The 24,743-nt window shown below is 42.5% G+C and overlaps 1 protein-coding gene across 4 annotated transcripts in view; it reads left to right on the top strand.

Annotated features, from left to right (window-relative positions):
• Positions 1-6,508: 6,508 nt before the first annotated feature.
• Positions 6,509-24,743, top strand: part of WDR37 (WD repeat domain 37) — a 62,136-nt gene continuing 43,901 nt past the window's right edge. Inside the window, exons 1-6 of one of the 4 annotated variants that reach the window (XM_056857301.1) lie at positions 6,509-6,557; positions 15,492-15,523; positions 19,543-19,719; positions 20,219-20,315; positions 23,682-23,777; positions 23,911-23,975. In XM_056857301.1, coding sequence (XP_056713279.1) covers positions 19,582-19,719; positions 20,219-20,315; positions 23,682-23,777; positions 23,911-23,975 — 396 coding nt within the window. In that variant the 5' untranslated portion in view covers positions 6,509-6,557; positions 15,492-15,523; positions 19,543-19,581. Of the gene's footprint in view, positions 6,558-15,477; positions 15,571-19,542; positions 19,720-20,218; positions 20,316-23,681; positions 23,778-23,910; positions 23,976-24,743 lie in introns of those variants that run through there. The other 3 variants (XM_056857302.1, XM_056857303.1, XM_056857304.1) reach the window with 3 other exon arrangements.

Raw genomic sequence — 24,743 nt, 5'->3', positions numbered from 1 at the left:
GGCCCGTGCGTCACGCCGTGGGCCGATCGCGCCACCGCAACGAGGCACGAAAAGGCCACGGCTCCTCCAGCCAATCGGTAGCGAGGAGGCGTCCGCCTGCCGGGCGCCTGCCCAATCGGGACGGAGCCGACAGCGCCGAGGGCGAGGCTGAGCAAGGGCCAGAGCAGAATAGCGCAAGGACGTCGAAGGAAAAAAGGGGCGGGGACAAACAGCCGGAGGGAGGGGGGAAATGAAAATTGGGGGTTGGATACAATGAAAAAGGTGGGGCTAGCAAGGAGCCAATGGGATTAGCAAGGAGCGAGGGATGGGTAGATGGGAGAGCCAATGAGAAGGAGGATTTGAACTGCAAGGTGAGAGGAGGGGAGGTTAAGGCTGTCAGTATTAAAACTGGGTTTAGTAACTTTTAAATTAAGGCTTTAAGAGCTACAACCTACTCCGGCTTGACTGGTGAAATAGAATTTCCCAACCCAGAGTTGTTGACCCTAGTAGTCTCATCCTATTGGGTTGCACTGAAACTCAGTGAGAAAGGCGGACTATGAATAAAGCAAATGAATCAATAAATGCTGTGGTTTTCAAGGCAAGAGATGAACCCAGCAAAGGTGGCTTGCTGCCTCTGTGTACCAAACCCTGGTCTTGGAGGCTTCTCATCCAAGTAGTAACCTGTAGTAGTAAAGAGCAAGAGTCCAGTAGCACTTTAAAGACTAACAATCTCCCTTTGAAATTCCTTTGTAAGAGAACTGCTACGCTTAAATCTGCAACAGAATGTCCTGGAAGGTTGAAATGTTCTCCCACTGGTTTTTGAATATTGTGGTTTCCGATGTCAGACTTATGTCCATTTATGTCCATTTCTCTTACAAAGGAATTTCAAAGGGAGATTGGAAAGAGAAACTGCTGAATTACAGTTGATATTCAAACTAAAGACAATGCATTTACCTGGGCTGAATAAAGGCCTTGCATTCATGGCTCATTACCAGTGCTGATTTCTCCACACCCATCTCTCCCCTGGACATCACAGACTCTTCTGCATACCACACCTAATCCCATCACGCCTGCTATTCACATGTACATACTGTTAACATTTACATACTAATGCTTGTCTGAATTCACTCTCCTCTACTTAAAGACAGATGGATTCACATTCTAGCTGTATCTGAAGTAGTGAGCTGTGGCTCCCGAAAGCTCATACCCTACCAGAAAATATTTTTGTTAGTCTTTAAGGTGCTACTGGACTCTTGCTCTTTTTCTGCTACTGCAGACAGACTAACACGGCTATCCACTGTGAAGTATTAACCTGGACCGACTCTGCTTGGCTTTTGAGATCGGATGTGATCAAGCTAGCCTGGGCCATCCAGGACAGGGTGTACCATACCTTTGTTATGCCTAGAAAAATGCTATCCAGATAGGTCCGATCCAGGATAACGCACTGGAGGTCAGGAATTATTTTAACAGCTTACTATTTAATGGTGTCAAGTTTTAAACAGTACACGCTGGGATCAAATCTCTCCAGCCCAAAAGCAAAAGAAAGAATCACATCTTCATTTAGCATTGATTGACCTTTTATACACTTTCTCTTCAATTCCTTCAATAATGATACTTTGCTGTTTTTCTCATGCTGTCATTCTTAACAAACAGTCTCTGTAAAGCAAGTGCAAAGCAGTTCTTTTGCAAAGGTCTTTGTAATGAGATAACAAGCTAGCAAGGCAGAGCAAATCCGGCAGAGGTTGGAATGTTGCAGACTGAGGAATGTTTGTGCTTTTATGCAGATTATGTCAATAGAAAGCAAGAGGAAAGAGAGGAAGGGGGTGGGGTTCTTGACACGCATTTATCTACATGGGTGTCACGTCTAAAAGGAGAATTCCTGCACCTGTTTATGTACACGGGGCAGTTAATAGTGCCACAGGTAAAATACCTTTATTTGGGGCACTTCACCATTCCGGTACTTTAATTTCCAGCATATGTTTTCATCTTGGTCCCTGCCGAGCACCAGAGATAACTGGAGATCTGTCTATTTCTTATTGTCAGCAGAGTAAGGTTTCCTCACACCTGTCTTGCTTTATGCCAAGAAACCTGAACAAGCACACACACTGTCCGAGGCTGCCTGACAACAGATTCAGAAACTGACGAAGACCAGATCCATGGTACACCATGTTTCTGTGTTTTTACTGAAGCGTTTAAATATTTTATATATACTCTATTTTAAATGCTGTTTCACTGTTGAAATGTTTTAATGTTGGCTTCCTTGGGGACCCTGTTTGGGTAAAAAGGCAGCATAGAGATTTTAGAAATAAATAATCAAATAAAGAGAGATTAGATTGTTTATTTACGGCCCTTAGCCAGATAAAATTACAGACAACAATTTACAGTCCAAGTCTTAATTCACTTAAAATATCAACCAGATTACCTCTAGCATTTGGGCTAAGAGAATACTCTATGATGACGTATTTTCATTGCTGCTGTACAAAACGTTGCGACCTGAGAGGTAATAAAGGAGTTATCACCTTGTAGGAGCTTTTCGATCTCTTTCCCTGTCGGGTCCCATTCTCTGTATATGGGGCTCAATAAACTTAGAGCGAGGTATTGTATAAAAATTACAGTATAGAAGGACATGCTCAATAGTTTCTAGATCCCCGGATTTACAGGGGCAGAATCTCTCCGCCCTAGGTATCTTCTTAAATTTCCCCTCTAGCATGGAGAGTGAAAGGCTGCGCACCTAACCAGGCTAAAGGCCCTTCTATATCTGTTTATCTCTAAATAACGGAGGTAGGCTGCTGGTGCGAGGATAAATTTAGATTGGGGGGAGCAATAAATAAATAAGAGGGGCGCTGGAAACGGGCCATTTGGTCTCTGGCTGGCCCTGCGAATATAAATGGCACAGTGTATGAAACAGAAAACACCCATAGCGTCTCATAAGTAGACATGGACCTGGCAACCCTACCAGTATGGACCAGTATGGACCAGTATGTTTCTTATAGAGTGGCACAGTTTTTCTTGGCATCCAGAAAAATGCAAGCCAGAGCTCAGGCTAAAGGCTGAATTACTTTATTTGTACATAGGGAAGGTGCTTATGTGTTTTTAGTGTGTTTTAACTTACTCCAAACATTATATTATTGTTTTTGTTGTAGCTTCTCTGTTCCCTTTTGCACATCCTAATTGTAATAGCCTTTGGCCCTACGCAATAAATCCTATCTTGTACACTGTTGTATGCAGTAGTTGACCAAGCTAATAGCTCAGTGGGCAAAAGAGGCCTGCAAGGGGAAAGAGGGTTGAAGTGGGTTCGAGTTCCACTTTGAGGTGACTTCTACAAGACAAAGGGTTTCTAGAAGGAGGGAGAGCACAGACATTACGTGATGAGGGTGCCAGGTTCAATCCCTGGCATCTTCAGCTAAAAGATGGCAGGTGATGGGAAAGGCCCTTCTCTGCCTGAGACCCTGGAGTGCTGCTACCAGTAATACTGAGCTAGATGGGAGGGGGCATGGCTTAGTTAGTAGAGCATCTGCTCAGCATGCAGAAGGTCCCAGGTTCAATCCCCAGCATCTCCAGTTAAAGGGACTAGGCAAGCAGGTGATGTGAAAGATCTCTGCCTGACCCTGGAAAGCCGCTGCCTGTCTGAGTAGACAATGATGACTTTGATGGTCTGATTCAGTTTAAGGCAGCTTCATGTGTTCATGTGACCAGTGGTCTCTGACACAATATATGGCATCCTGTGGGCCAGTTGTGTAACAGGAACCTCTCCTCTTGTGCACCATGCACATTGAAGGTGACACATAAATACGGATAACTTTGTGCCACTTTGAAAAATATTACATTGGAGTTCAAAGCCTCCTTCTGTTTTGAACTCCTCAACATCTGGTTCCTCTACATAGTTGGGCATGCCTAAACCTGTTGTTTTCAATTAAGGTAGGTATGCCTGACTCCACAAAGGATCAGGCTGTGGACAGTCTTTGACAACCCACTTAATTTCATTCTTACCCATAAAATGGTAATGGTAATTATCTTGTGTGACTTTGATCGAGAGACCTGCTTGCAAGGGTGGCTGCACCACGAACCAGTACAAATTGAGCACGGTACACTTGGCATGCGTCACATACTCATAAAAACTCTCAAGGGATGCTCCTTGTTGTCTCAATGGAAGTGAAACCCAAACTCGTGTGTAAACTTTCACAAAGTGAAACAAGCCTATAGAAGGGAAGCTTTTGTTATTATACCAAGATATTATGTAGCTTAATAACCATAGTTTTTGAATAGTGGATAGTGGAAAGTAATGATTTGTTCTGTTGTGAAGAATATTATATATATATATATACAATTAATTAATTGTCAGACTTTAAAGTAGTTGAACCAGTAGCTGTAGTATAAAAATGAAATGTCATATGGTTAATTCTGTATAAGGGAGATAAAATATAACGTGATAAAATATAATCTTTTTGTTTATTGGGATGCAAATAAATAACTTGTTCTAGTTATGTTTTAGATAAGGAGCCACACATACGAATATGATATTGCAATGTTGTGTGTATGTTTGTTATGTTTGAAATAATAAAATTTTATTTTAAAAATGTTATGGAGTAATCCAATTTTAGTCAATAAGACTATCCTGGGATAGATGGATCTTGACAATGCTATCTAGTTCAGTATTATGTACTGTGGCTGGGGGTGCCAGGTCCCTCTTTGCCACCAGCGGGAGGTTTTTGAGGCAGAGCCTGAGGAGGGCAGGGTTTTGGGGAGGGGTGGGACTTCAATGCCATTGAGTCCAATTGCCAAAGTGGCCATTTTCTCTATCAGCTGGAGATCAGTTGTAATAGCGGGAGATCTCCAGCTAGTACCTGGAGGTTGGCAACCCAAACAGGGGCTTCTGCAAGTGCTTTCGCCGTTGTGGCTCCCGCCTTTGAACCCCAATGTAATATTTTTCAAAGTGGCACAACATGATCCGTATTTATCCGCCTTGAGTCCCTGTGAGAAAGGCAGGCTATAAATAAGGCATTTTTTTTAAAGTCAGGCAGAGGCAGGTCTTGGCCAACCACTGCTTCCTGTAAATTACAGATGCCAACAGACAGAAGGTGGAATCTCTAGTAGACAGAGCTCCTGCTCTGCTGCTGAACTCACTAACCCTGTTCACCAGTTACAAAGAATGAATGTGTGTTCGGTGTCCGCTTGATTTTTCTTCGTAGGTGTGTGATTATCGTGTTACGTTCAATGCATGTACAGCTGAACATGTGATTTAAAACCCACAGTTATTCAGGTATTGGTCCCAGGTTTCATTCATTCATAAAGTGAATGCGTGTTGGCTCACTTTTGCAAACAGATGTATGAACGTACAGGTGGGATGTGCATGCATTCCCTGTGACACGTGCACAGGCTGTTTCCCCACAAGCAAACCTCGAATCAAATTGCTTGATTCCAATTTATTACGTCCCAAACTATTTACCCAGGTTTTAACAGTGACCCGGAATTCCTCGTGCACTTTAGATGCTAGTATCTTGCACACCCCATCCTATAATTACTTATACTTGTATATTACTTACACCTCCATCAATGCCTATTTATTTTGCCCTAGAGTTTATATTTTTCCTACTTTCCCTACATAACAATAGTTGGGAGTGATTCTCCCCCCCCTTTTTTTTTTGATCTTGCTTTGAAACATTTTCCCCCACCCCGCCTTTCTGCATCAGATGAATAGAGTCTCATGGATTTAGGGGAGGGCCTGTGGCTCGGTTTGTAGAGCCTCTGCTTGGCATGCAGAAGTCCCCAGGTTCAATCCCCGGCATCCCCAGTTAAAGGGACTAGGCGAGGAGGTGACGTGAAAGACCTCAGCCTGAGGCCCTGGAGAGCCTTTGCGGGTCTGAGTAGACAGTACTGACTTGGATGGACCTTGATGGTCTGATTCAGTATAAGGCATATTGATAGGATATTCTATCATATGATATTCTATCATAGAATTGGGACCACCAGGGTCATCTAGTCCAACCCCAGGAAATTCGAAACAACTCCACTCATGTGTATCTGTTGAAATGAGCTCCAATCGTGAAAGCTTATGCTTGCGTGAATGTTGTTAGGCTGCAAACTCCTGTTTCCGGTTTTATTTGTTTGCATGTTTTGTTTTAAAATCCCCCCCCCCCCCGGAATCTAACGAGGCTTCAACGGCCGCCCTTCAACGGCCGCCTCGACGTCACGTGACACACAGCCAAGCCGTTCTCTGCCCTCTCGGGCCTTAACGGCGACCTCCGTCTAGCCGCTCGCCCCGTATTGCCTCTATGGTCGCTGGCTTTGGGGGGGCGGGGTGGGGGGAGAGCTTCCGCCGAGGACCGGAAGTGGTCTTGAGGCGCTCTCGGGCGAGCGGGTTTCCGCGCATTCCGCCTCCTGCTCGGAGCGAGACCGGGCGGCCTCGGCCTTCTTTGCTCGTCCTTGTCTCCCTTCCTCCCTGCGGCCCGCCCCTGGCCGGCCGGCCGGCGCTCTCCTCGCCTCCGCCCGCCCTTCCCCGCTCGGCTCGCCCCCACCCTCTCTTAACCTTCCCCATCCTCCTCTGGGCTCCGGGGCCGCGTCTCAGCTGGACGTCACAGGTGAGCGCGGGGCCTTCGGTGGCCTCCCCCCCCCTCTTCCTATCCTGGTGGGGGTGGGGGTGGGGAGAATTATGAGCCTGTAAGTCCGTATTCCCTATTGCTATGTATGGGTGTGAAAGCTGGACAGTGAAGAAAGCTGGTAGGAAGAAAATAGGAAGAAAGCTCACACCCTACCAGAAAATATTTTTGTTAGTCTTTAAGGTGGACTCTGGCCCTTTTGGACTACCGCAAACCGACTAACACGGCTACCCACTGAGGAAGAAAATAGATCCCTTTGAAATGTGGTGTTGGAGGAAAGTGTGACAGATACTGTGGACTGCCAAAAAAACAACAACCAATCAGTGGGTTATAGATCAAATCAAGCCTGAACTGACCCTAGAAGCTAAAATGAATCAACTGCGGCTGTCGTATTTTGGTCACGTCGTGAGACGACAAGAGTCCCTGGGAAAGACAGTCATGCTAGGAAAAGTGGAGGGCAGCAGGAAAAATAAAGACCCAACAAGAGATGGGTTGGCTCAATAAAGGAAGCCACAGCCTTCAGTTTGCAAGACCTGAGCAGGGCTGTCAAAGATAGGACATTTTGGAGGACTTTCGTTCATAGGGTCAAGCGACTTGACGGCACTTAACACGCACACACAAGTACGTTTCCCTGGGCGGGAGGGCACGTAGACACCGGGGCGCGGGCAGGAGAAGCAGGCAAGGGAAGGAACCCCCTTGAACGCATGAAGCTGCCTTCTACTGAGTCAGACCCTGGGTCCATCCAAGTCAGTACTGTCTATTCTGACCGGCAGCGGCTGTTCAGGATCTCAGGCAGGGGTCTATTCACATCCCCTACTTGCCTAGTAGAAAAGGGCAGGAGTCCAGTAGCACCTTAAAGACTAACAAAAATATTTTCTGGTAGGGTATGAGCTTTCAGCTTCAGCTGTGGCTCACGAAAGCTCATACCCTACCAGAAAATATTTTTTTTAGTCTTTAAGGTGCTACTAGACTCTTGCCCTTTTCTACTACTGCAGACAGACTAACACGGCTACCCACTGTGAATTACCTACTTGCCTAGTCCCTTTACCTGGAGATGCCATGGATTGAACCTGGGACCTTCTGCATGCCAAGCAGATGCTCGAGCACTGAGCCACGGCCCGTCTCCAAACCTTGGGGTTATCTGGGAATGTTGTGATGGGAGCAGCTGGGGCGGGGAAGGCAAGGAATTGGGGAATGATGCTAGCTGCTAAAGTGTTTGTTTCATATTAATCAGCATCGAGCTGGCCGTTTTAGGTTACGCATGCTTTCCCGGCAGCCTCTCTCAAAAATATCCTGGAAGTAAACACCGGTGTTTGAATACAGAGACGTTAATTAATGCTCTAAGGAACTTATTCCACCAAGAAATGAGAGTGCCAGAGTAATTAGCGCAAAGGAGGATTGCCAATTAGCCTGCAGGGTTGCAGTGAACTTCTCCCTCCCAACTACACATTTTTTCGTTGGTGGTAATAAAAAGGATTTCACAGCTTGGGAAATGTGGGGGTGTGTTCTGGAGGCTGTAAGGAGAATTTTTCTGCCCAAGTGAATATTAAAACAAAGAACTGCAGAGGTTGTTGTTGTGGTTGCTTTTTCTTTCTAAAAATGATAAGCATTAGTGCTCCACCTTCTGAGATGGACAGTATCACATATGGTCAATATCATTATCCCCTTATACATGAGATCTGGGAGATAGTGATTTGCTTAAGACCAGTTGAGGATTTCATGGCAGATGCAATATTTGAATATTGTCTTCCCTGTTAATTGCTCATGACTCCTATCCAATATGCCACACTAGCTGTTACCAGCACTTTGATCTCCTAGTGTGATGATTTTCCTCAAACAAGTTGCTTAGTGCTAATTGCTTGAAGGAAGCAGATGCCCAGTGAACCTGCAAGATGTATGTAGAATGAATCCCCTTTGACAGTTCTAGAATTTATGTGATTTTAAGGGGAACTATTTAGTGTGCTTACATGCTCACGGGCTGTAGGATGCCATCCAGTGAAATGTATAGACGAGGCTTACGGCAGACAAGAGCATGTGACACAACTCAGATGATTGAATTAATCCTCATAGTGTTTTGGAGATAGCCTTAGGTCAGATCAGATCAAGTTTATTGTATAAGGCCGTAGGCCGTTACAATCTAAAACAGTATAGCAAGTTGAAATATACAAAACCAAAATCATTAAAAGAATATGGAAATTAAGAAATTAAAATATGCCCATCTTTCGTGATTTGCTTTGCCTTGATTTTCTTGGCCACCAGGCCAAACATTGCCATTTTTTGGGAAATGTAAGGGTCCATATCTGAAAGCAAATAGATTAATCTGTCAGCATCAGATGATAATTGTGACACTGAAAGAATGTTTGCCAGAAACTTGTTCCGGGGCTCAGGATAGCCTTAGGTATGTGTGGCTAAGAAGAAAAATACATTCACGCTGAATATGTCTGTTGGTTACTGCTAGCTAAAATCTAGCATCCATGTTGAGAGATGGTACATTCTGGCTATCAGGCTTGGCAGCAACATTGGACTTCTGAAGGAAACTTGCCTAAGCAAGGCTACAATACATTTCAGTTCTGTTTTTTAGTGTACAGCGGTAGCACGCCAGTGCATCATGAAACTGTAACTAGGGTTCATTACATGACTGTATATGAACCTTTGAGTATAAACGTGAAGCTTGCACATACAAGCCCACATAGTTAAGTTTTTACGTGATTTTATTACTGACCATGTGATAAAACTCTCAGGGTCATTTCAGCGCTGCTAAGTTGAAACAGCAAGTGATGCCTGTGTTCGCTAGGTTGCAAAACTGACATTGCTGGAGTTGCTAATTTAGATAAAGTGCTTGATGTTTTCCTTCTTGGTGTTGACATCTGTGTTTCTGACAATTTGTGCTTTGTTTTGTACCTGCAGAACCTTCATTGGATCAAATTTAATGTTCTGCTTGACACACCCCATACAGTTTAGAAACTGTTGGTTTCTTTTCTTTCTTTTCTTCATTTAAAGTCCATCTTTCTTGCAGAACTTTGGTTAGTCATTGGTGCTTTGAGTTGCTTTGAAAGAATATATTTGTATGCATATAAGTGGCTATCAACCAATGATTGAGGCATGCCTTCTCATCATTTGCTGTTACCTGAAAAGGACAATTCTACTTTCTGAATCCCTTGTTCATTCTTGTGCAAGTCATTGTGTGTTCATATTAATAAGCAACATCTTTCTTTGGCTAGGTCAGGCCTTGACAAATTTCTTTGGATTTAGGAGTCAGACTTTCAATGTTTCTCATTCTAGTGACCACATTTTCTAAAGACTGCTTGCACAAGTCCTAATCCTAACCTCTCCCCCCCCCTAGTTTATTACAATTTTATTAGTGCCATGACAGGCATGTTGTATACAGATACAGAGGTAACCCTGGCTGTCATCACCATGACAAAAAGCTAGAATCCAGTCCAGCAGCACCTTGGAGATCAACAAGATTTTTTGGAGTATGGGCTTTAATCTCGAAAGTTCATATCCCCGAAAACCTTTTTGATCTCTAAGGTACTAATGGACTGGATTCGAGTTGTTCTACTGCAGACCAATATGGCTACCTCTGAAATGATAAAAAGCTAATCTCTTACCCAGATATAAAACACTCATTTTTGAAGAACAGCAGAAATGTTTTGTGGGGGGGGGGGAATAAGTAGAACCCAGGGATTAATTTACAAATATGCCCGAGTGGCATTTCCATTAAAATTTTTAAAGATATCAGGGCTTCAATTTCCATTACTTAGGTGTGTTAATGCATTATGAATATTACATTACACCTTTTCATCCCATTAATAACCATCTTGTCCCTAACAATCAGGATGGGTAGAGCTTTTGGAAACTAGCAGCCCCCCTCTAATTATAGATGGGGAGGGGGAGTGAACATGTTTTGTTAGGAGGAGGAGCAGCCAAGCTGAGAGTCAATAACAGTGCAACCCTATGAAGAGTTACTCCATTCTAAGCCCACTGAAACAAATGGGTTTAGACTGGAATAACTCTCTTTAGGATTGCGCTGTAAGAGGACTAAGGGATTGTGTTTTTGAAAAAAAAAATACACAGCACAACTGGACACCATGATAAAACTTCCAGGCAACCTGGTATCTGGGATTTGTTGAGGCCTGGGCTAAGTAGTGTTTTTATGCAGTTAAGCTTGGTGTTCTAAAATTTGTTGGATTATCCACCAAGATTGGAGAACACCCGCATTATGCATAATTCCTATTATAGAACAGGGTTTTAAAAAAACAAAAACATGCATGTAAATAAGAGATGCTTCATCTTGGGTTGAAGCTTTTATTAACTTGAGTTTTCCCCAGTGTTTTTAAAGGGACCTGTATCAGTGAGAGAAACTTTGTTAATGTGAGTTTTCTGGGAAATCTGAATTGGAAAATTTTCTGATTTATATTTAATTTAAATGATATTGCTAAAGAAAGCAAATACAGCTTGTGCATGCCTGGACTATGTGCAAGGACTGGGGTTTGTCCATGGCTCATACCCCAACCAGAGTCTGATCGGCTTTTACATAAGAACATAAGAAAGGCTGTGGTGAATCAGAGCAAGGCCCATCAAGTCCAGCAGTCTGTTCACACAGTGGCCAACCAGATGCCTCTAGGAAGCCCACAAACAATTAGACTACAGCAGCATTGTCCTGCCTGTGTTCCACAGCACCTAATATAATGGGCATGCTCCTCTGATACTGTAGAGAATAGATATGCATCATGACTAGTATTCATTTTGAGTAGTAGCCACGGATAGCCCTCTCCTCCATGAACATGTCCACTTCCCTCTTAAAGCCTTCCAAGTTGAGGGGTAAAGCGAAATATGGTTGTTTTACCCGCTTAATATGAATATGCTGTGGAGATTCATATGAATATTTCAGTATCAACATCAAATAGGCTAGACACACCAGTTCCACTAATTTTTGTAGTGTTGGTTGGGTTTATATGTTTTGTTTATACTGCAGAATCACAATTCCTATTTGACGCATGGTCACTCTGTTAACCTCTCCTGGAAATGTTATATGAAATTTCAAAAGAGAAATTCTCTGCTCTTCTAAAATATCTTATTAGGGCTGTCACAATGCTGGGATAGTGGTAACTGCTGCTAAATTCATAAAGTCAATGCTAAAATCGCAGCCTTGCTTGCTTAGTCCGTGCCTGCAGAAAACTGCGTGTCTACAGTAAAGCTGGTCTTGTACTGTGCCAGGCCTGGCTAGATTTACCTGTAGCACCGTGTTATGTAATTGCATCACGTAATGTCAGCAAGACTCCCTTTGAAAGTCAGCAGAAGCTACAGCTATCAACGTCATTTTGCCCACTCGCAGCAGAAGACTAATCCATATGGATGACACGATTACTCAGGGCTGCGCTTTTAAATGGTTACAAAGCCCAATTTTCCTACATCAGTTTTGTTAGGGTTAACATTTTCTGGCTTTTCGCAAAGGGGAGAGAGGCCATTTTACAAACATTCAACTTAATTCTTATAAACCAATGCATGTTTTGTATTTTATTAACTGGATCGCTGCAACTGATGTCTCAAGCTTACAAGAATTTTCACAGGATTGTAATTTTTGTTGTCATGTGTCATTGGTGGTGGGTTTTTGTTTCTTTGCCACACCAGCGCTCTAGTTTCTGCTTGCAGCCGCTCAAAAGTACCTTATTTTTTTCCCCAAGCAGCAAGATTATGGGAGCTAAGGGATCTGGTTGCTTATAAAAGTAAAACATATGGATTAACTGAATGGGAATTTAGGCCTACTTCTCACTGAGATGGTAAGCCTGTATCTTCATTGTACCATATCCGTCTGTTGGTTGGGGGCTCACAAGAACAAAAGCTTTCCCATACAGAAACAAAACAAAAATATCCCTGTACATAGAAAGTTAGGCATCAGAGAGAAAAGGTTTTAGCTTAGCTTTCCCACTGGAAAGTTCACTCTGTGTGCAGGGTTTTCTTTTGTGAGAGAGTATTCTATATGTGAGACCCCATCTACAGTTCTGATGTGGTACCTTCATGATGTAGACCTTGGGCCCATCACAATCTCCTAGCCTAACCTTCCTCGCAAAGTGGTTGTGAGGATAGAGTGGAAGAGAACTACGTGATAAGCTGCTTTGGGTCCTGATTACGGAGAAAAGCAGGGTATAACATACAAATAAATGAACACGGCCTAGATGCTGTTGCACAATACCTATTTCACAAATGCCTATTTGCTGCTTTGGTGTGTACTTTGTAACAATGAAAGTTGGGAATGTGAGGTGCTTTCCATCAGTTTAGGGAAGCTGACTACCTGTATGTCACTAGCTTTCTGAGTTTCTGCCTTCAAGCAGCCCTTTCCACGTTGGCATGTTGCAGGTAATTCTTGGCTGCAGTTCTGCCACGTCCTGCTCTCACCAGACCAGTCGGGCATCATTTCTCTCTTCCGTCCTACTTAAAGGGAAAGTGTATGTCTTGGAACACCTCTTATATCAGGGGCCCCAGCCTTTTTGAGCCTGTGGGCACATTTGGAATTTTGACAGGGGGTGGTGAGCGCCACCCCGAACATGGCTTCCACAGGGGGCAGAGCCAAACCCAAAAATGGCTTTCGCATGAAGAGGAAGGAAACACAATACTCCATACTCACACGTCCTGAGAAGAAGGAAAGCCTGAAGGGGGAATGACGTACTGACTTGGGAAAGCCCAGGTGCTTACCAGTCCTCCCAATCGCCTGTTGGAAAACCCTTTCATTTGAATGAGGACAACCCTTTCATTTGAATGAGCCAGCGTGGTGTAGTGGTTAAAAGCGGTGGATTCTGATCTGGAGAACCGGGTTTGATTCCCCACTCCTCCACATGAGCGGCAGAGGCTAATTTTTGGTGAACCAGACTGGTTTCCCCACTCCTCCACATGAAGCCAGCTGGGTGACCTTGGGCTAGTCACAGCTCTCTTAGTGCTATCTCAATCCCACCTACCTCACAGGGTGTCTGTTGTAGGGAGGGGAAAGGAAGGTGACTGTAAGCCGGTTTGATTCTTCCTTAAGTGGTAGAGAAAGCCGGCATATAAAAACCAACTCTTCTTCTTTACAGTCGTTCCAATCACTCTCTGAAAAGCTCAGTGGCTGCCAAGGGAAGCTCTGGTGGACACTAGGCACCCTTAGGTACCATGTTGAGGAACCCTGTCTTAGACTCTCCTGTGGTCAAGGATAGGGGTTGCCATTGACAAGTGAATTGGTCATTCATTAAAGTTTGTCCATCATGACTGGTTGTGCGGTTTTTTTTTTTTTTTGAGCAACCTCTAATAATGGACCTCTGAGTTCCCTGTAGTACAAAGCACTGCTCTTCATAATCTTATGCTGCAGCTAGAAGTTAAATTTCACAACTCTTTTTGGACTGAAATTTTAAGGAAGACATTGTTGAGTTTAGTTGCGTTATTTCATTTCCTTGTCTTTTGAAAGTATCCTTTTGTAATAAGAGTGCTTAACCGTGCTTAAAATTTGCATTCAGAATTAAGCTGCAGCGGAATGGAAAGGGATGGAGGTTTTGCTGAAGCGTTTATATCTGATCTACCATCCTCTCTCTCTTGTAATCTGTAAGCCATTTTAAATGAACAAATGAGGAAGCACACAGCTTTAGTCATTCCTTCCGCATCCTGCTACTTTCCTGAAAACGCTAAGATGGTCTCTTTGCCTTTCAGAGGCATATATTCCCTAGGGATTTTTTCCCTTCCATTACACAAACCATCTGGATTGTTAAACATCAGAAAAGCAAGCTGAAGAATACCAGCTATTGCTGGAGTAGGTGATTTATCAGGGAGATCCTAACACCGTTGCTTGAACTTTGATGTTCATTACTCTCGTGTCATTTTAGCTCCTTATTTCAAAACATTTGTTTTACATTTATTTGTTTTCCAAAATGTAATACGATATATTGCCCCAAGCTAGGTTTCATGCATGCCATTATACTTATAACATATGAAAATATTCCCAGATAAAATTGAAATAACTATTCAAAAATGTATAAACAGTTAATTTTGCATTAGTGTTGTGTGGAATATGGCGTTTCTTTTCTACATCGTGCGTGTAGATTTGTTAGCTTGTAAGCTTTTTGTGGTAAATGATTTTTGTGGACCCAGTTGATCACAGTAAAACTTTGCTTATGTGTGTTCAAAAGATCCTTTGTGTTTCAGCAGATTTGTTCTGGGTAATCAAATATGTTGTTACTACTGCCACAGTAGATATAGATATATTCACAGTGCAGTCCTTTTAAATGCTTCCTTGGGAACAAGCTCCATTGAATAGACCTGAGTAAGATTCTGAGTAGAACTACTTAGGGTGCAGAGAAGGTAGATTGGACTTGACCACTTCCGACTGCAGGTGCAGGATCAGTTTTGGAGAGTTACCCTATGTTGGTTTTTTAGCAGCAGAGCAAGCAAAGTGAGAAGGTAGAACATTTCTCTTGTTGTGTTACTTTTTGCATGGAATTTTCTTTATGTATAGGAACATTCAAACCCAGAATTCCTTACCTGCAACCTGGAGTAGAACAGTCCACTCTACTATTTGAGGCTTTTCTGGGCCTCATTTTAGAATAATTCTGCTGATATTAAGAACACATCTTCAGTACAATTGCCACTGAAATAAGTAAAAATTTGCTTTCAAGTAAGTATGCCGATGGGGTGCTGTAAGTGTACAATAGCTGCTGTTGGGTCCATGAATCTTTCAAGTGAGCAGAATAATTGCAAACAGCAAAATGTGTATTGTGCCATTTCTCACTCGTGCATTTCTCGTGACCCTTAGTTCGCACGATAACAGGAGGATTAAAGTATAGGTAGCGGTTTTTGCATGCTTCAAGTATAATTAACTTTTAAAATGTGAAAGTCTTTTTGACTGGTTTTTTGAATTGTTTTACTAATCTTTATTTAATATGGTTTTCATAGGATTTTTAACATGACACTGATATACTGGACAGGTAATTTCCACTGTTTTTGAAAACCTAATCCAATAGAGTAAATCCAGGTAATTGACAGAAATGAGCATCTGTGTATCTCCTTTGCAGCATCATTTTGCCAAGGGCGTATTCCATTAATTTAACGTTTTGTATTAAGTTTTTAAAATTTTTGTGGTGAAATGTGCTATTGATTCTGACTCTCCCCCCCCCCCCATCACTTTTGCATCTTGGAGAAGTGATTTATTTCTAAAATTCTTGAAAGGGTGGTAGTGTTTTCCTTTATGTTTCAAGCATCACCTCTTCTTTTTTTAAGAAAACGGTAAAGGCTTTTCTATTTTCCTAATGAAGTGGCTTGTGGGCAGATTTAAACTAAATGCCAAGCACATTCAGGGCTGCTTTGCACATGATGTTTTTCCCACACTAGCTTTCTGATGTGCACTTGCAACAACTCGCACATTCGCTCTGGCTTCACATACGATAGTGTATGTGCCGCTTCTGCGCAGATTCTTAGTGTGGGAGAAATGTCACGTACCGGCTGTCCCTTGGAGATTGATCCCGCTTGTTACGTCTCTCCTTCTTTCCTGTGCATCTGCTTGCTTGCCGCTGCTTCAAATGTAAGGTATATCTTTCTGCAAGGTCTTGGGAAGGCTTGCATGCGAAGTGTACGCTTCCCCCAAATAATGCATGAGTTTTCGGTTTGTATGGGTGCATGAAAATGTGCAAGAGAACATTTTAGTATGATGAAACGCAGAATGATGATGTCCAACTGACTAAACTGTTAGCATTTTTGTGAACAAATCACTTTTCTCTGGTTCTCAAGTTGCATTAGTTTTAGGTTTTGGCAGTGTCTAAATGCGTTTTGCCTTCCCCTATTTTAGCCTTGTATTGTTATTATTTATTTATTTATTACATCCCCCCCCTCCCCCTAGGTGCTCAGGCTGGCATACATGGCTCTCCTTCTAGCCATTTTATTCTCACAGGCAGTCCTAATGCAATAGGTGAGGTTGAGCAAGAGTGACGGACCCAAACCAACTTCAGTTTGTGTTTTTTGTCTAAACCACATTTTAAAAGAAACCGATTGGGCTTGTATTTTCGTGCGCTTTGCCTAGCGCCTGCTGATGGTTGGCTTCAAGGGTTTCCTTTAAGTTCACGTGTACAGAAGAGCATCTAGGGGCTGAATCCAAAGGGGGCCTTCTGTTCATGTCGACTGAAAGACAGTTCTGAAGCCAGCTGTAGGCACTGTAGAAAGCATGCAAAAATACCAGCTCGTTGTTTTTTTAAAAAAATATGATTTTGACAAAAACACAAACCGAAGTTGCTTTGGATCTGTCACTCTGGCTCAACCTCACCCATCATGTTGGGGCTGCTTGTGAGAATAAAACGGGTAGGAGGAGAGCCGTGTGCTTCACCAATAATAGTAGACAAAAAGGTTTTAGATAGCAGGCGCTGACATGGTTTCGTCCTACTTTTGATCCTGAGCTTGTATCACGTTAATTGTAGCTTCTGTTTTCTTTTTTGTGATGCTCAGGAAAGAACTGCAGAGGGCCCTTAAGTGGGCAGAAATTGGCTCCCTTGATGCTGTGAAATGAGTTAAATAATTAACAAAAGAGCAGATGGGTGTTTGTGCAGGGAACACAGTGCAAATTGTGTATATTATAGATACTTAGGTTTATGGTGACAGCGTAGATAACACAAAATGAAGGGAACGCAATTTTTCTGATTCCTCAAAAGGAAAGCTTTAAAACCAAAACATGAGGCGAGTCCAGTGGAAGTATTTTACTAACATGTAGCAAAGCTAGCATAGGAGGATCCTAGGTCTAAGGTTAATTCCCCCTCCCCTGAAATGAACATAATTTACTTTGCATAAGGCGAGTCTCATAGAGACCTCTCCCAAAGTGCCATGACTTGTAGTATTTGGTAGCCACTTGGACATGGAGGTTGGCTAGTAGATTGGCAAGAGGAGTTGCTTTAGGTATTTGAAAAATGACCTTTGCTCATATTCGTGTATCAAAAGGAGTGGCATCTGCAATCTTTAATTACTGTGATTGAATGAAGCCAATAGAATTTTTCTGTAGTGATTTGAGGTGCCATATTTCTTCTTTATAGATTTATGTCTTTTTGGAAACTTGGATTTGTCCCTGGCTGTATATACCATAATCTAAAGTTTAAAAAACAACAATCAAACCCTTATTAGTTAAAACCGTGATAGCCTAGTTTACTCAAAACTTCTTTTTGTACTTTATTTGCATTGTAAAATGCTGGATGTGTTTCTTGGGCTGTCACTACAACTCTGAAACTTTTTTCTGGGAATTGTTGTTGCCTTCTGTCAAGGATGAGTTAGAATCATAGAGTTGGAAGGGATCACCAGGGTCATCTAGTCCAACCCCCTGCACACTGTAGCAAATCCACAACTACCTCCCCCACACACACCCTGTGACCCCTACTCCATGCCCAGAAGATGGCCAAGATGCCCTCCCTCTCATGATCTGCCTAAGGTCATAGAATCAGCATTGCTGACAGATGGCCATCTAGCCTCTGCTTAAAACCCTCTAGGGAAGGAGCACTTACTATCTCCCAAGGAAGCCTGTTCCACAGAGAAACCACTCTTAACTGTTAGAAAATTCTTCCTAATGTCAAGACGGAAACTCTTTTGATTTAATTTCAACCCATTGGTTCTGGTCCGACCTTCTGGGGCAAGAGAAAACAACTTAGCACCATCCCCTGTATGGCAGCCTTTCAAGTACTTGAAGATGGTTATCATATCCCCTCTCAGTCTTCTCATCTTCAGGCTAAACATACCCAGCTCCTTCAACCTTTCCTCTTAGGACTTGGTCTCCAGAGTTGACAGTTTTTGACCTCAATTTTAAAACAATGACATGGACATAATTCAAACGATGGGTAAAATTGGGGCCATCGCTAGAAGAAGGAAACCTTGATTGATTATATGACTTTTAATTGATTAAATATGCATATGTCTAAAATGACCATTTTGAACAAAAAGCGTTCTTCTATATATGGGACAAGTGCACCACAACAGAAGAGGTCTTCTCCGTTGTTTGAAGATACCACTTCTAAGATGGTGTCTGGCTCTTGCTGCCTTTGTGAGTACATGGATGAATTGGTGTTGCTTTTTTAATCATTTGAAAGGTTTCTAATCAATTAATCGTATAGGGTGAACAAACATTGTAACCCTAGCAAACATGGATGTTGGAAAAGTATTTGGAAATACTGCAGATTAAATGGGCTCACGTCTGTGAGTCTTGGATTCAATGCATTTTCTTGACCATTTTTCAATAAGCATGGTCGCTTTTATTTGGGGGAGAAAAATGGTTCCTGCATGGTGACAGTGGTTGAAGGTTACTGTCTGTTAATTTAGGCATACTTCAAACTAGTTTTAGAGACGTTAGGCTTGAAATTGCATAGCATTAATGCGTAGAATCAGAGTACAAAAATAAATGAAATTGGAAAAATTTTCATTACATAGACAGAATCAGTTACTGAAGAGTCACATATTTTATGAATGAACACATTCTGGAGTATTGAAAACTCTGGAATATTAAACCAAACCATCCTTAGATGTTTGATTCTAAATATTTCACCTGGCATTGTTCTTCAAACATCATCTTCCTGTATTTCCAGCTGGGTTTGACTCTGCATGTGTGACAATGGGTGTTTGGTTGTTTCCTGGAAGCATTTATGGATGCTCACTGGGTTTGGGAAACACTTAGTAGGAATAAAGGGGATTAAATTGTTTTATTTTTTGAATGGCCTTGCTAATTAACAATTAATGGTGAAAAATGTAATGTAACAATTCCACTGTTTTAAAGTGTGTTCATCTGTAATTAAAAAGCAATATCTGGTTTGTTTATAGAACGAATTAAAGTGCTTATCTTAATTCAAAGCAAATCTTTGTTTCCCTTCTGGAAAGCCCTGAAATGATTCAAGAACTCATTAGGCCTAAATGTTTCCATTCCTGTTAATAGTTCTAAGAGTAGCTTGTTATATAGGCCAAGTGGTGATATTTAATATTTGGTTTTTAGTTTCTCTTAGGAGCTTTTGGGAAGTTATTTTTTGAAGTAATGCCCACAGAAAGTGGAAGTTGTGCCAGTGCACGCCAAGCAAAGCAGAAACGCAAATCTCACAGTCTTTCGATACGAAGAACCAACAGTTCCGAGCAAGAGCGGTCGGGATTGCAGAGAGAGATGCTGGAAGGCCAGGTAGGTTTGCCTGGACTGAAGAGCGTTTCTTGTCTTGCAAATAAGGTATCTTTACTACTATGTCAGGTCAGGTTACATTACAATACCTCGATAACATTCTGTCAAGCAATATGACTAATTCCATATCATCAGGAGGGTTTTGTGTGTGTGTGTGTTGATGCAGCATGGAAGAGCACCTCTTCAGATAAGAAGGGCAAAGAGGCCTATGGGGAGCATCTTACAGCTTGCTTAAGGATTGTGGGCCCTTCCCTTCGTTTAACCTCACCACGTTCCTCTTTAGAAACATTCAGGCAGAAAGATGGGCGTTCAGTTCAGGTAGAGCTTCACATTTGAACTGATAATTGAGATAGTGTCCCATGGCTTGCTGTGAATTTTTTAAAAAATGAAAACATTATTTCAGAATGGGCAAACAGCAGGGTTCATGCCAAATGCTGTGGTGAGCAAAAAAGCGGACAGACTTCACTGTAACATTGATTAGTGATATTTTCCTCCCCTTTAGGATTCCAAACTGCCAACATCCGTTAGAAATACACTTCTGGATCTCTTTGGCCAAATAGAAAGAGAATTTGAGAACCTCTACATTGAAAATCTAGAATGTGAGTTGATCTTCACTTATTTTATTAGTGAACGGAAAAGAAGTTCAAATGAAGTGGGCACTGCTGGTATGATATATTATATACTGGAAAGGAAGTTTTGATCCAGATCTTTGTTCTGGGCCTTTTATGAAGATAGTTTAAGAGGGTAACTGTGTTGGTCTGCTAGTTTTGAGTCCAGTAGCACCTCAGAGACAAACAAGGTTTTCGGGGTATAAGCTTTCAAGAGTCAGAGCACCCTTCATCTAATGAGCTTTGTTTATACCCCAAAAACCTTGTTTATACCCCGATAACCTTGTTGGTCTCTAGGGTGCTACTGGACTTGAATCTAGCTGTTCTACTCCAGACCAACACGGTGACCATCTGAAACAAAGCTCTCTTCGTCAGATATGTTCAGAATGGAGCTCTCATTCTATCCCAGTCAGAAGGTGGGATATAGTCAGAAGGTTGGAGGAGCATTGCAAAGAGGGAACTCAGGATGCAGAGGTACAGTGCATATTGTAGTTAGCTTGATTAGAGCATGGGGAAATGCTTGGGGGCAGAAAATTATCATTTGTAGTGACCTAAGAATCCTGTGTCCCTATTAAGCCCTAAATAGAACTAAACTATCAACCTGACCATAAAACACATTTTCTGGCACCATTGTACAAATACATAATGGAAGCATAAAAACTACCGTATACCAGAAACGTGTGTGTGTGTAAAGTGCTGTCAAGTCTCAGCTGATTTAACCCCTTATGGGGTTTTCAAGGCATGAGACTAACAGGTGATTTGCCAGTGCCTTCCTCTACACAGCAACCCTGGTATTCTTTGGTGGTCTCCCATCCAAATACTAACCAGGGCTGACCCTGCTTAGCTTCTGAGATCTGATGAGATCAGGCTATACCATGCTGCCTTCCCTCCCACCAGAAACGTACTGATTGCCAAACATATCTACATGCCTCCAGTAGCCATCCTAAACACACCAAACAATCCATTGTCTACAGGCAAGCTGTATGCTACAGCCACATCTGTTCTGATCCCTCAGACAGATTCTCACCTGCATCAACTACAAAAGACATTTTTGGAATTACAGTACCTACTTGATGTAGTAAGGATCAAGCCAGAATGATACCGAGGGATAACCAGCTACAAGATAGGCCCAGACAAAGCAACAACAGAATACCACTTGTGGTCACATACAGCTCTCAGCTCAAACCGGTTCAAAGCATCATTAACAACCTACAACCTGTGCTGGACAATGATACAGCTCTCTCAAAAGCATTGGGAGGGACACCTTTTCTTGTCCGTGGACAGCCTCCTAACCTTAACCAACTTCTCACCCACACCTGTGCCCTTACAAAATGGACACGGACTTCGGGACCAGGGCTTGGAGCAAATCAAGATTCCAGCTCTGTCCCCATATTCACTCTGTCAACACAATCACAGGACCTAACAACAACAGCCATACCATCTCAGGTTCATTCACTCGTTGATCTTCCAGTGTTATATATGCCATCAAATGTCAGCACTGCCCTTCCACTCTGTACATTGAACAAACTGGTCAGACCCTGCGCAAAAGAATAAATGGACCTAAATCCGACATTAAAAACCACAGCATTCAAAAACCTGTGGGAGAACATTTTAATCTTCCATGCCATTCCATTCTTGGCCTAAGAATGGCAGCTCTCAAACAGAGAAGCTTTGAGGGGAGCTTATAACACTTGCTGAACTGGAGTTGATTCACCAGTTCACAAGGATGGGCTACCAGGGTTGAATAGGGACATAGTATTCTTATCTCACTACAGATGCTAATTTTCTGCCCCCAAGCATTTCCCCTCTGCTCTAAACAAGCTGATTACAGTGCCCATTTTGTAACTCTGCATTCTGAGTTTGTTCTTTGCAACACCCCTCCTACCTTCTGAATGGGATATAAGGACTCAAATCTCCATTCAGACTATATCTGACAAAGGGAGCTTTGACTCTTGAAAGCTTATGGGGTGCTACTGGACTCGAACCTAGCTATTCTGTGCCTTTGTTATTTTAAATTATGCTGAGTGTCAGGAGCAGGCCATGAAGACAGTTCATGGCTGCGCTCCCAGGTGTTGTTTTGCCAGTTCTCTCCAAGGCCAGATTAGATCACCACTCCGTGCCCCGTGTTTAGACTTCATAGATTCCTTCAGTGTGGGAATTGCCAAGTTCTCCTTCCTGCCACTGGGAGAGGGGTTGCCAGGGTTACTGGTTATCTCTTATTGCTTTGTATATATGCCAAATGCTTTCCCTTAGCCTGTCACTAGTAACATCTTGAATATGACTTCTGTAACCTGTCGTGCTTAATCAATAAAACTGCTTTAGTGGACTTGCCGTCTGCTGGAGTCTGTTTATGGATTTGCCGCAGGACTAGAGCTTACACTGAGCATGAAATGTCCCGAGTTTGCTTGATCGATCGGTCTTCACGGCATACTGGTTTGACATCACCCTCACTAACATTATCTTATGCCTCTTAACTTATCATAATACAAATATATGTGTCTTGAAGCCAGTGCCATCTGTCAGATGTATCGTTCTTTTTATTTTTAAGAGGCAGAACATTCAGGAATCTTTTAACGTTTCCCGTTGAGTTCCCGAGTTTACTTAGACAATGGCTGTTTTAAGCTATAGAGTAGCCATTGCCTAGCAAAATCAGAAACTCAACAGGAAACATTAGAAGATGCATGAATGCCCTGCATCGTAACAATAGCTGCCTTGAAAATAGTCCCTAGTTTGGTAGAAAGACAGCACAGAAACTGAATAAATAACAAAGAAATATGCACTTGCGTAACAGTGCATGCCTAGGTCTCCAAGTATGACGGTGCTGAGGTTCTTACTCATTACTCGGCGTATTGATTCAAGCTTGCTATTCCCAAGAACGAGTGTTCTTTCTACTAGGCAATAATATGACAAAGCTCTAATGGTATGTTCATTGTTTCCGAAACGGAGAGAATTGAATGCAAAGATAAGCGTTTTGGTGTGCTGACGGTGGAAAATCCTTCCTGAATTTAAGTTATTCTGACAGCTGTTTCCATCAGCGCCGGCCTCCTAAGGAACCTGACTAGAAAGCAAATTCCTCATACGAAGAATGTGAGTTTTTTTAATCAGTGTGAGTTTTTTTTTTAAAAAAATCTTGGTTTGGAGGCTGCTGATAACAAAACTTTCAAATAGTTTATACAGAGTACAGAGATCACCATAAAGGGAGATGCAAACCAAAGTAAATGAACACGTTGTATGTTACCTGGAGCTTGCAGAGTTGAGGCTTTGGAACTACTGCAGAAGAACTGGGATGGTTAATGTAAACGTTGTGAGTGCATAACTTACTGTCTGCATTAACACAACGTTTTATGTCACTGCTAGTACGTAGAGAGATTGATACACTTAACGAGCGCTTAGCCGCTGAAGGCCAAACCATCGATGGAGCAGAACTGAGCAAGGGGCAGCTGAAAACGAAAGGTAGGTTGGCGAAACATGCCTTTCATAAATCTGAGCTTGCAATATAATGGAGGGGTATTAACACCAATGCCCGAGTAAGCCAATGACCAAGTTTCTTTTTGAAATATTCTTTTCAATTTATTTGTCTCAACAGCCAGCCATAGTACCAGTCAGCTCTCCCAGAAATTAAAGACTACTTACAAGGCATCTACCAGCAAGGTATGAGGCGCGTCTTGAACTTTTCCGTTCCCTTCAGTATTTACTTACCAGCCTAGCCTGCACCTTTATGTTCTGTACTGACTGTTTATATGCCTGCTCTGTTGAGGCTACTGGGGTGACAGGCGTCCTTGTTTAATGTTGCTCCAAGATGCATTCAATAAACGCATTATTAAGAAAAGGCAAATATTAAAAAGAGGGATGTTTGCCACAAGAGAAAGCTGCAGCAGGATGGGTGTTCTTTTATTTAAAGGTGTCACCAAACCAACAGCATTTAAAACAGGAGTTAAATCTATTTGCATATTAGTCCCCCGTTCCCATACGCACTGTAAGATACAACGGTGCCTTTCAGAACGAGGACTCCTGTGTTGGTGGGGTTTCCTTTCTGATTGCAGTTGTCAGTAACTCAATCGCTGTCTTGAAGAATCACATGAACACACGAAGCTGCCTTCTACTGAACCAGACCCTTGGTCCATCAAAGTCAATATTGTCGACTCAGGCTGGCAGCGGCTCTCCAGGGTCTCAGGCAGTCTTTCACATCGCCTACTTGCCTAGTCCCTTTAACTGGAGATGCTGGGGATTGAACTGGGGACCTTCTGCATGCCAAGCAGATGCTCTACCACTGAGCTACGGTCCTTCCCAGTCAGTCATATGCTGGCTGTAGTGTATCCTTAGCATTTGCAGGGTATTACCCATTAATGGGGGGAGCAAAGGTTGCATGTGAGCTTTTTAACCTTGTTATCTTTTCCTGGGCTTTCAAAATGAATCAGA

Source organism: Euleptes europaea, chromosome 11, assembly GCF_029931775.1.
Source record: "Euleptes europaea isolate rEulEur1 chromosome 11, rEulEur1.hap1, whole genome shotgun sequence".
Taxonomy (NCBI): domain Eukaryota; kingdom Metazoa; phylum Chordata; class Lepidosauria; order Squamata; family Sphaerodactylidae; genus Euleptes; species Euleptes europaea.
The sequence above is the reverse complement of the archived record's forward strand: the minus strand, read 5'-3'. Positions and strand labels throughout refer to the sequence as shown.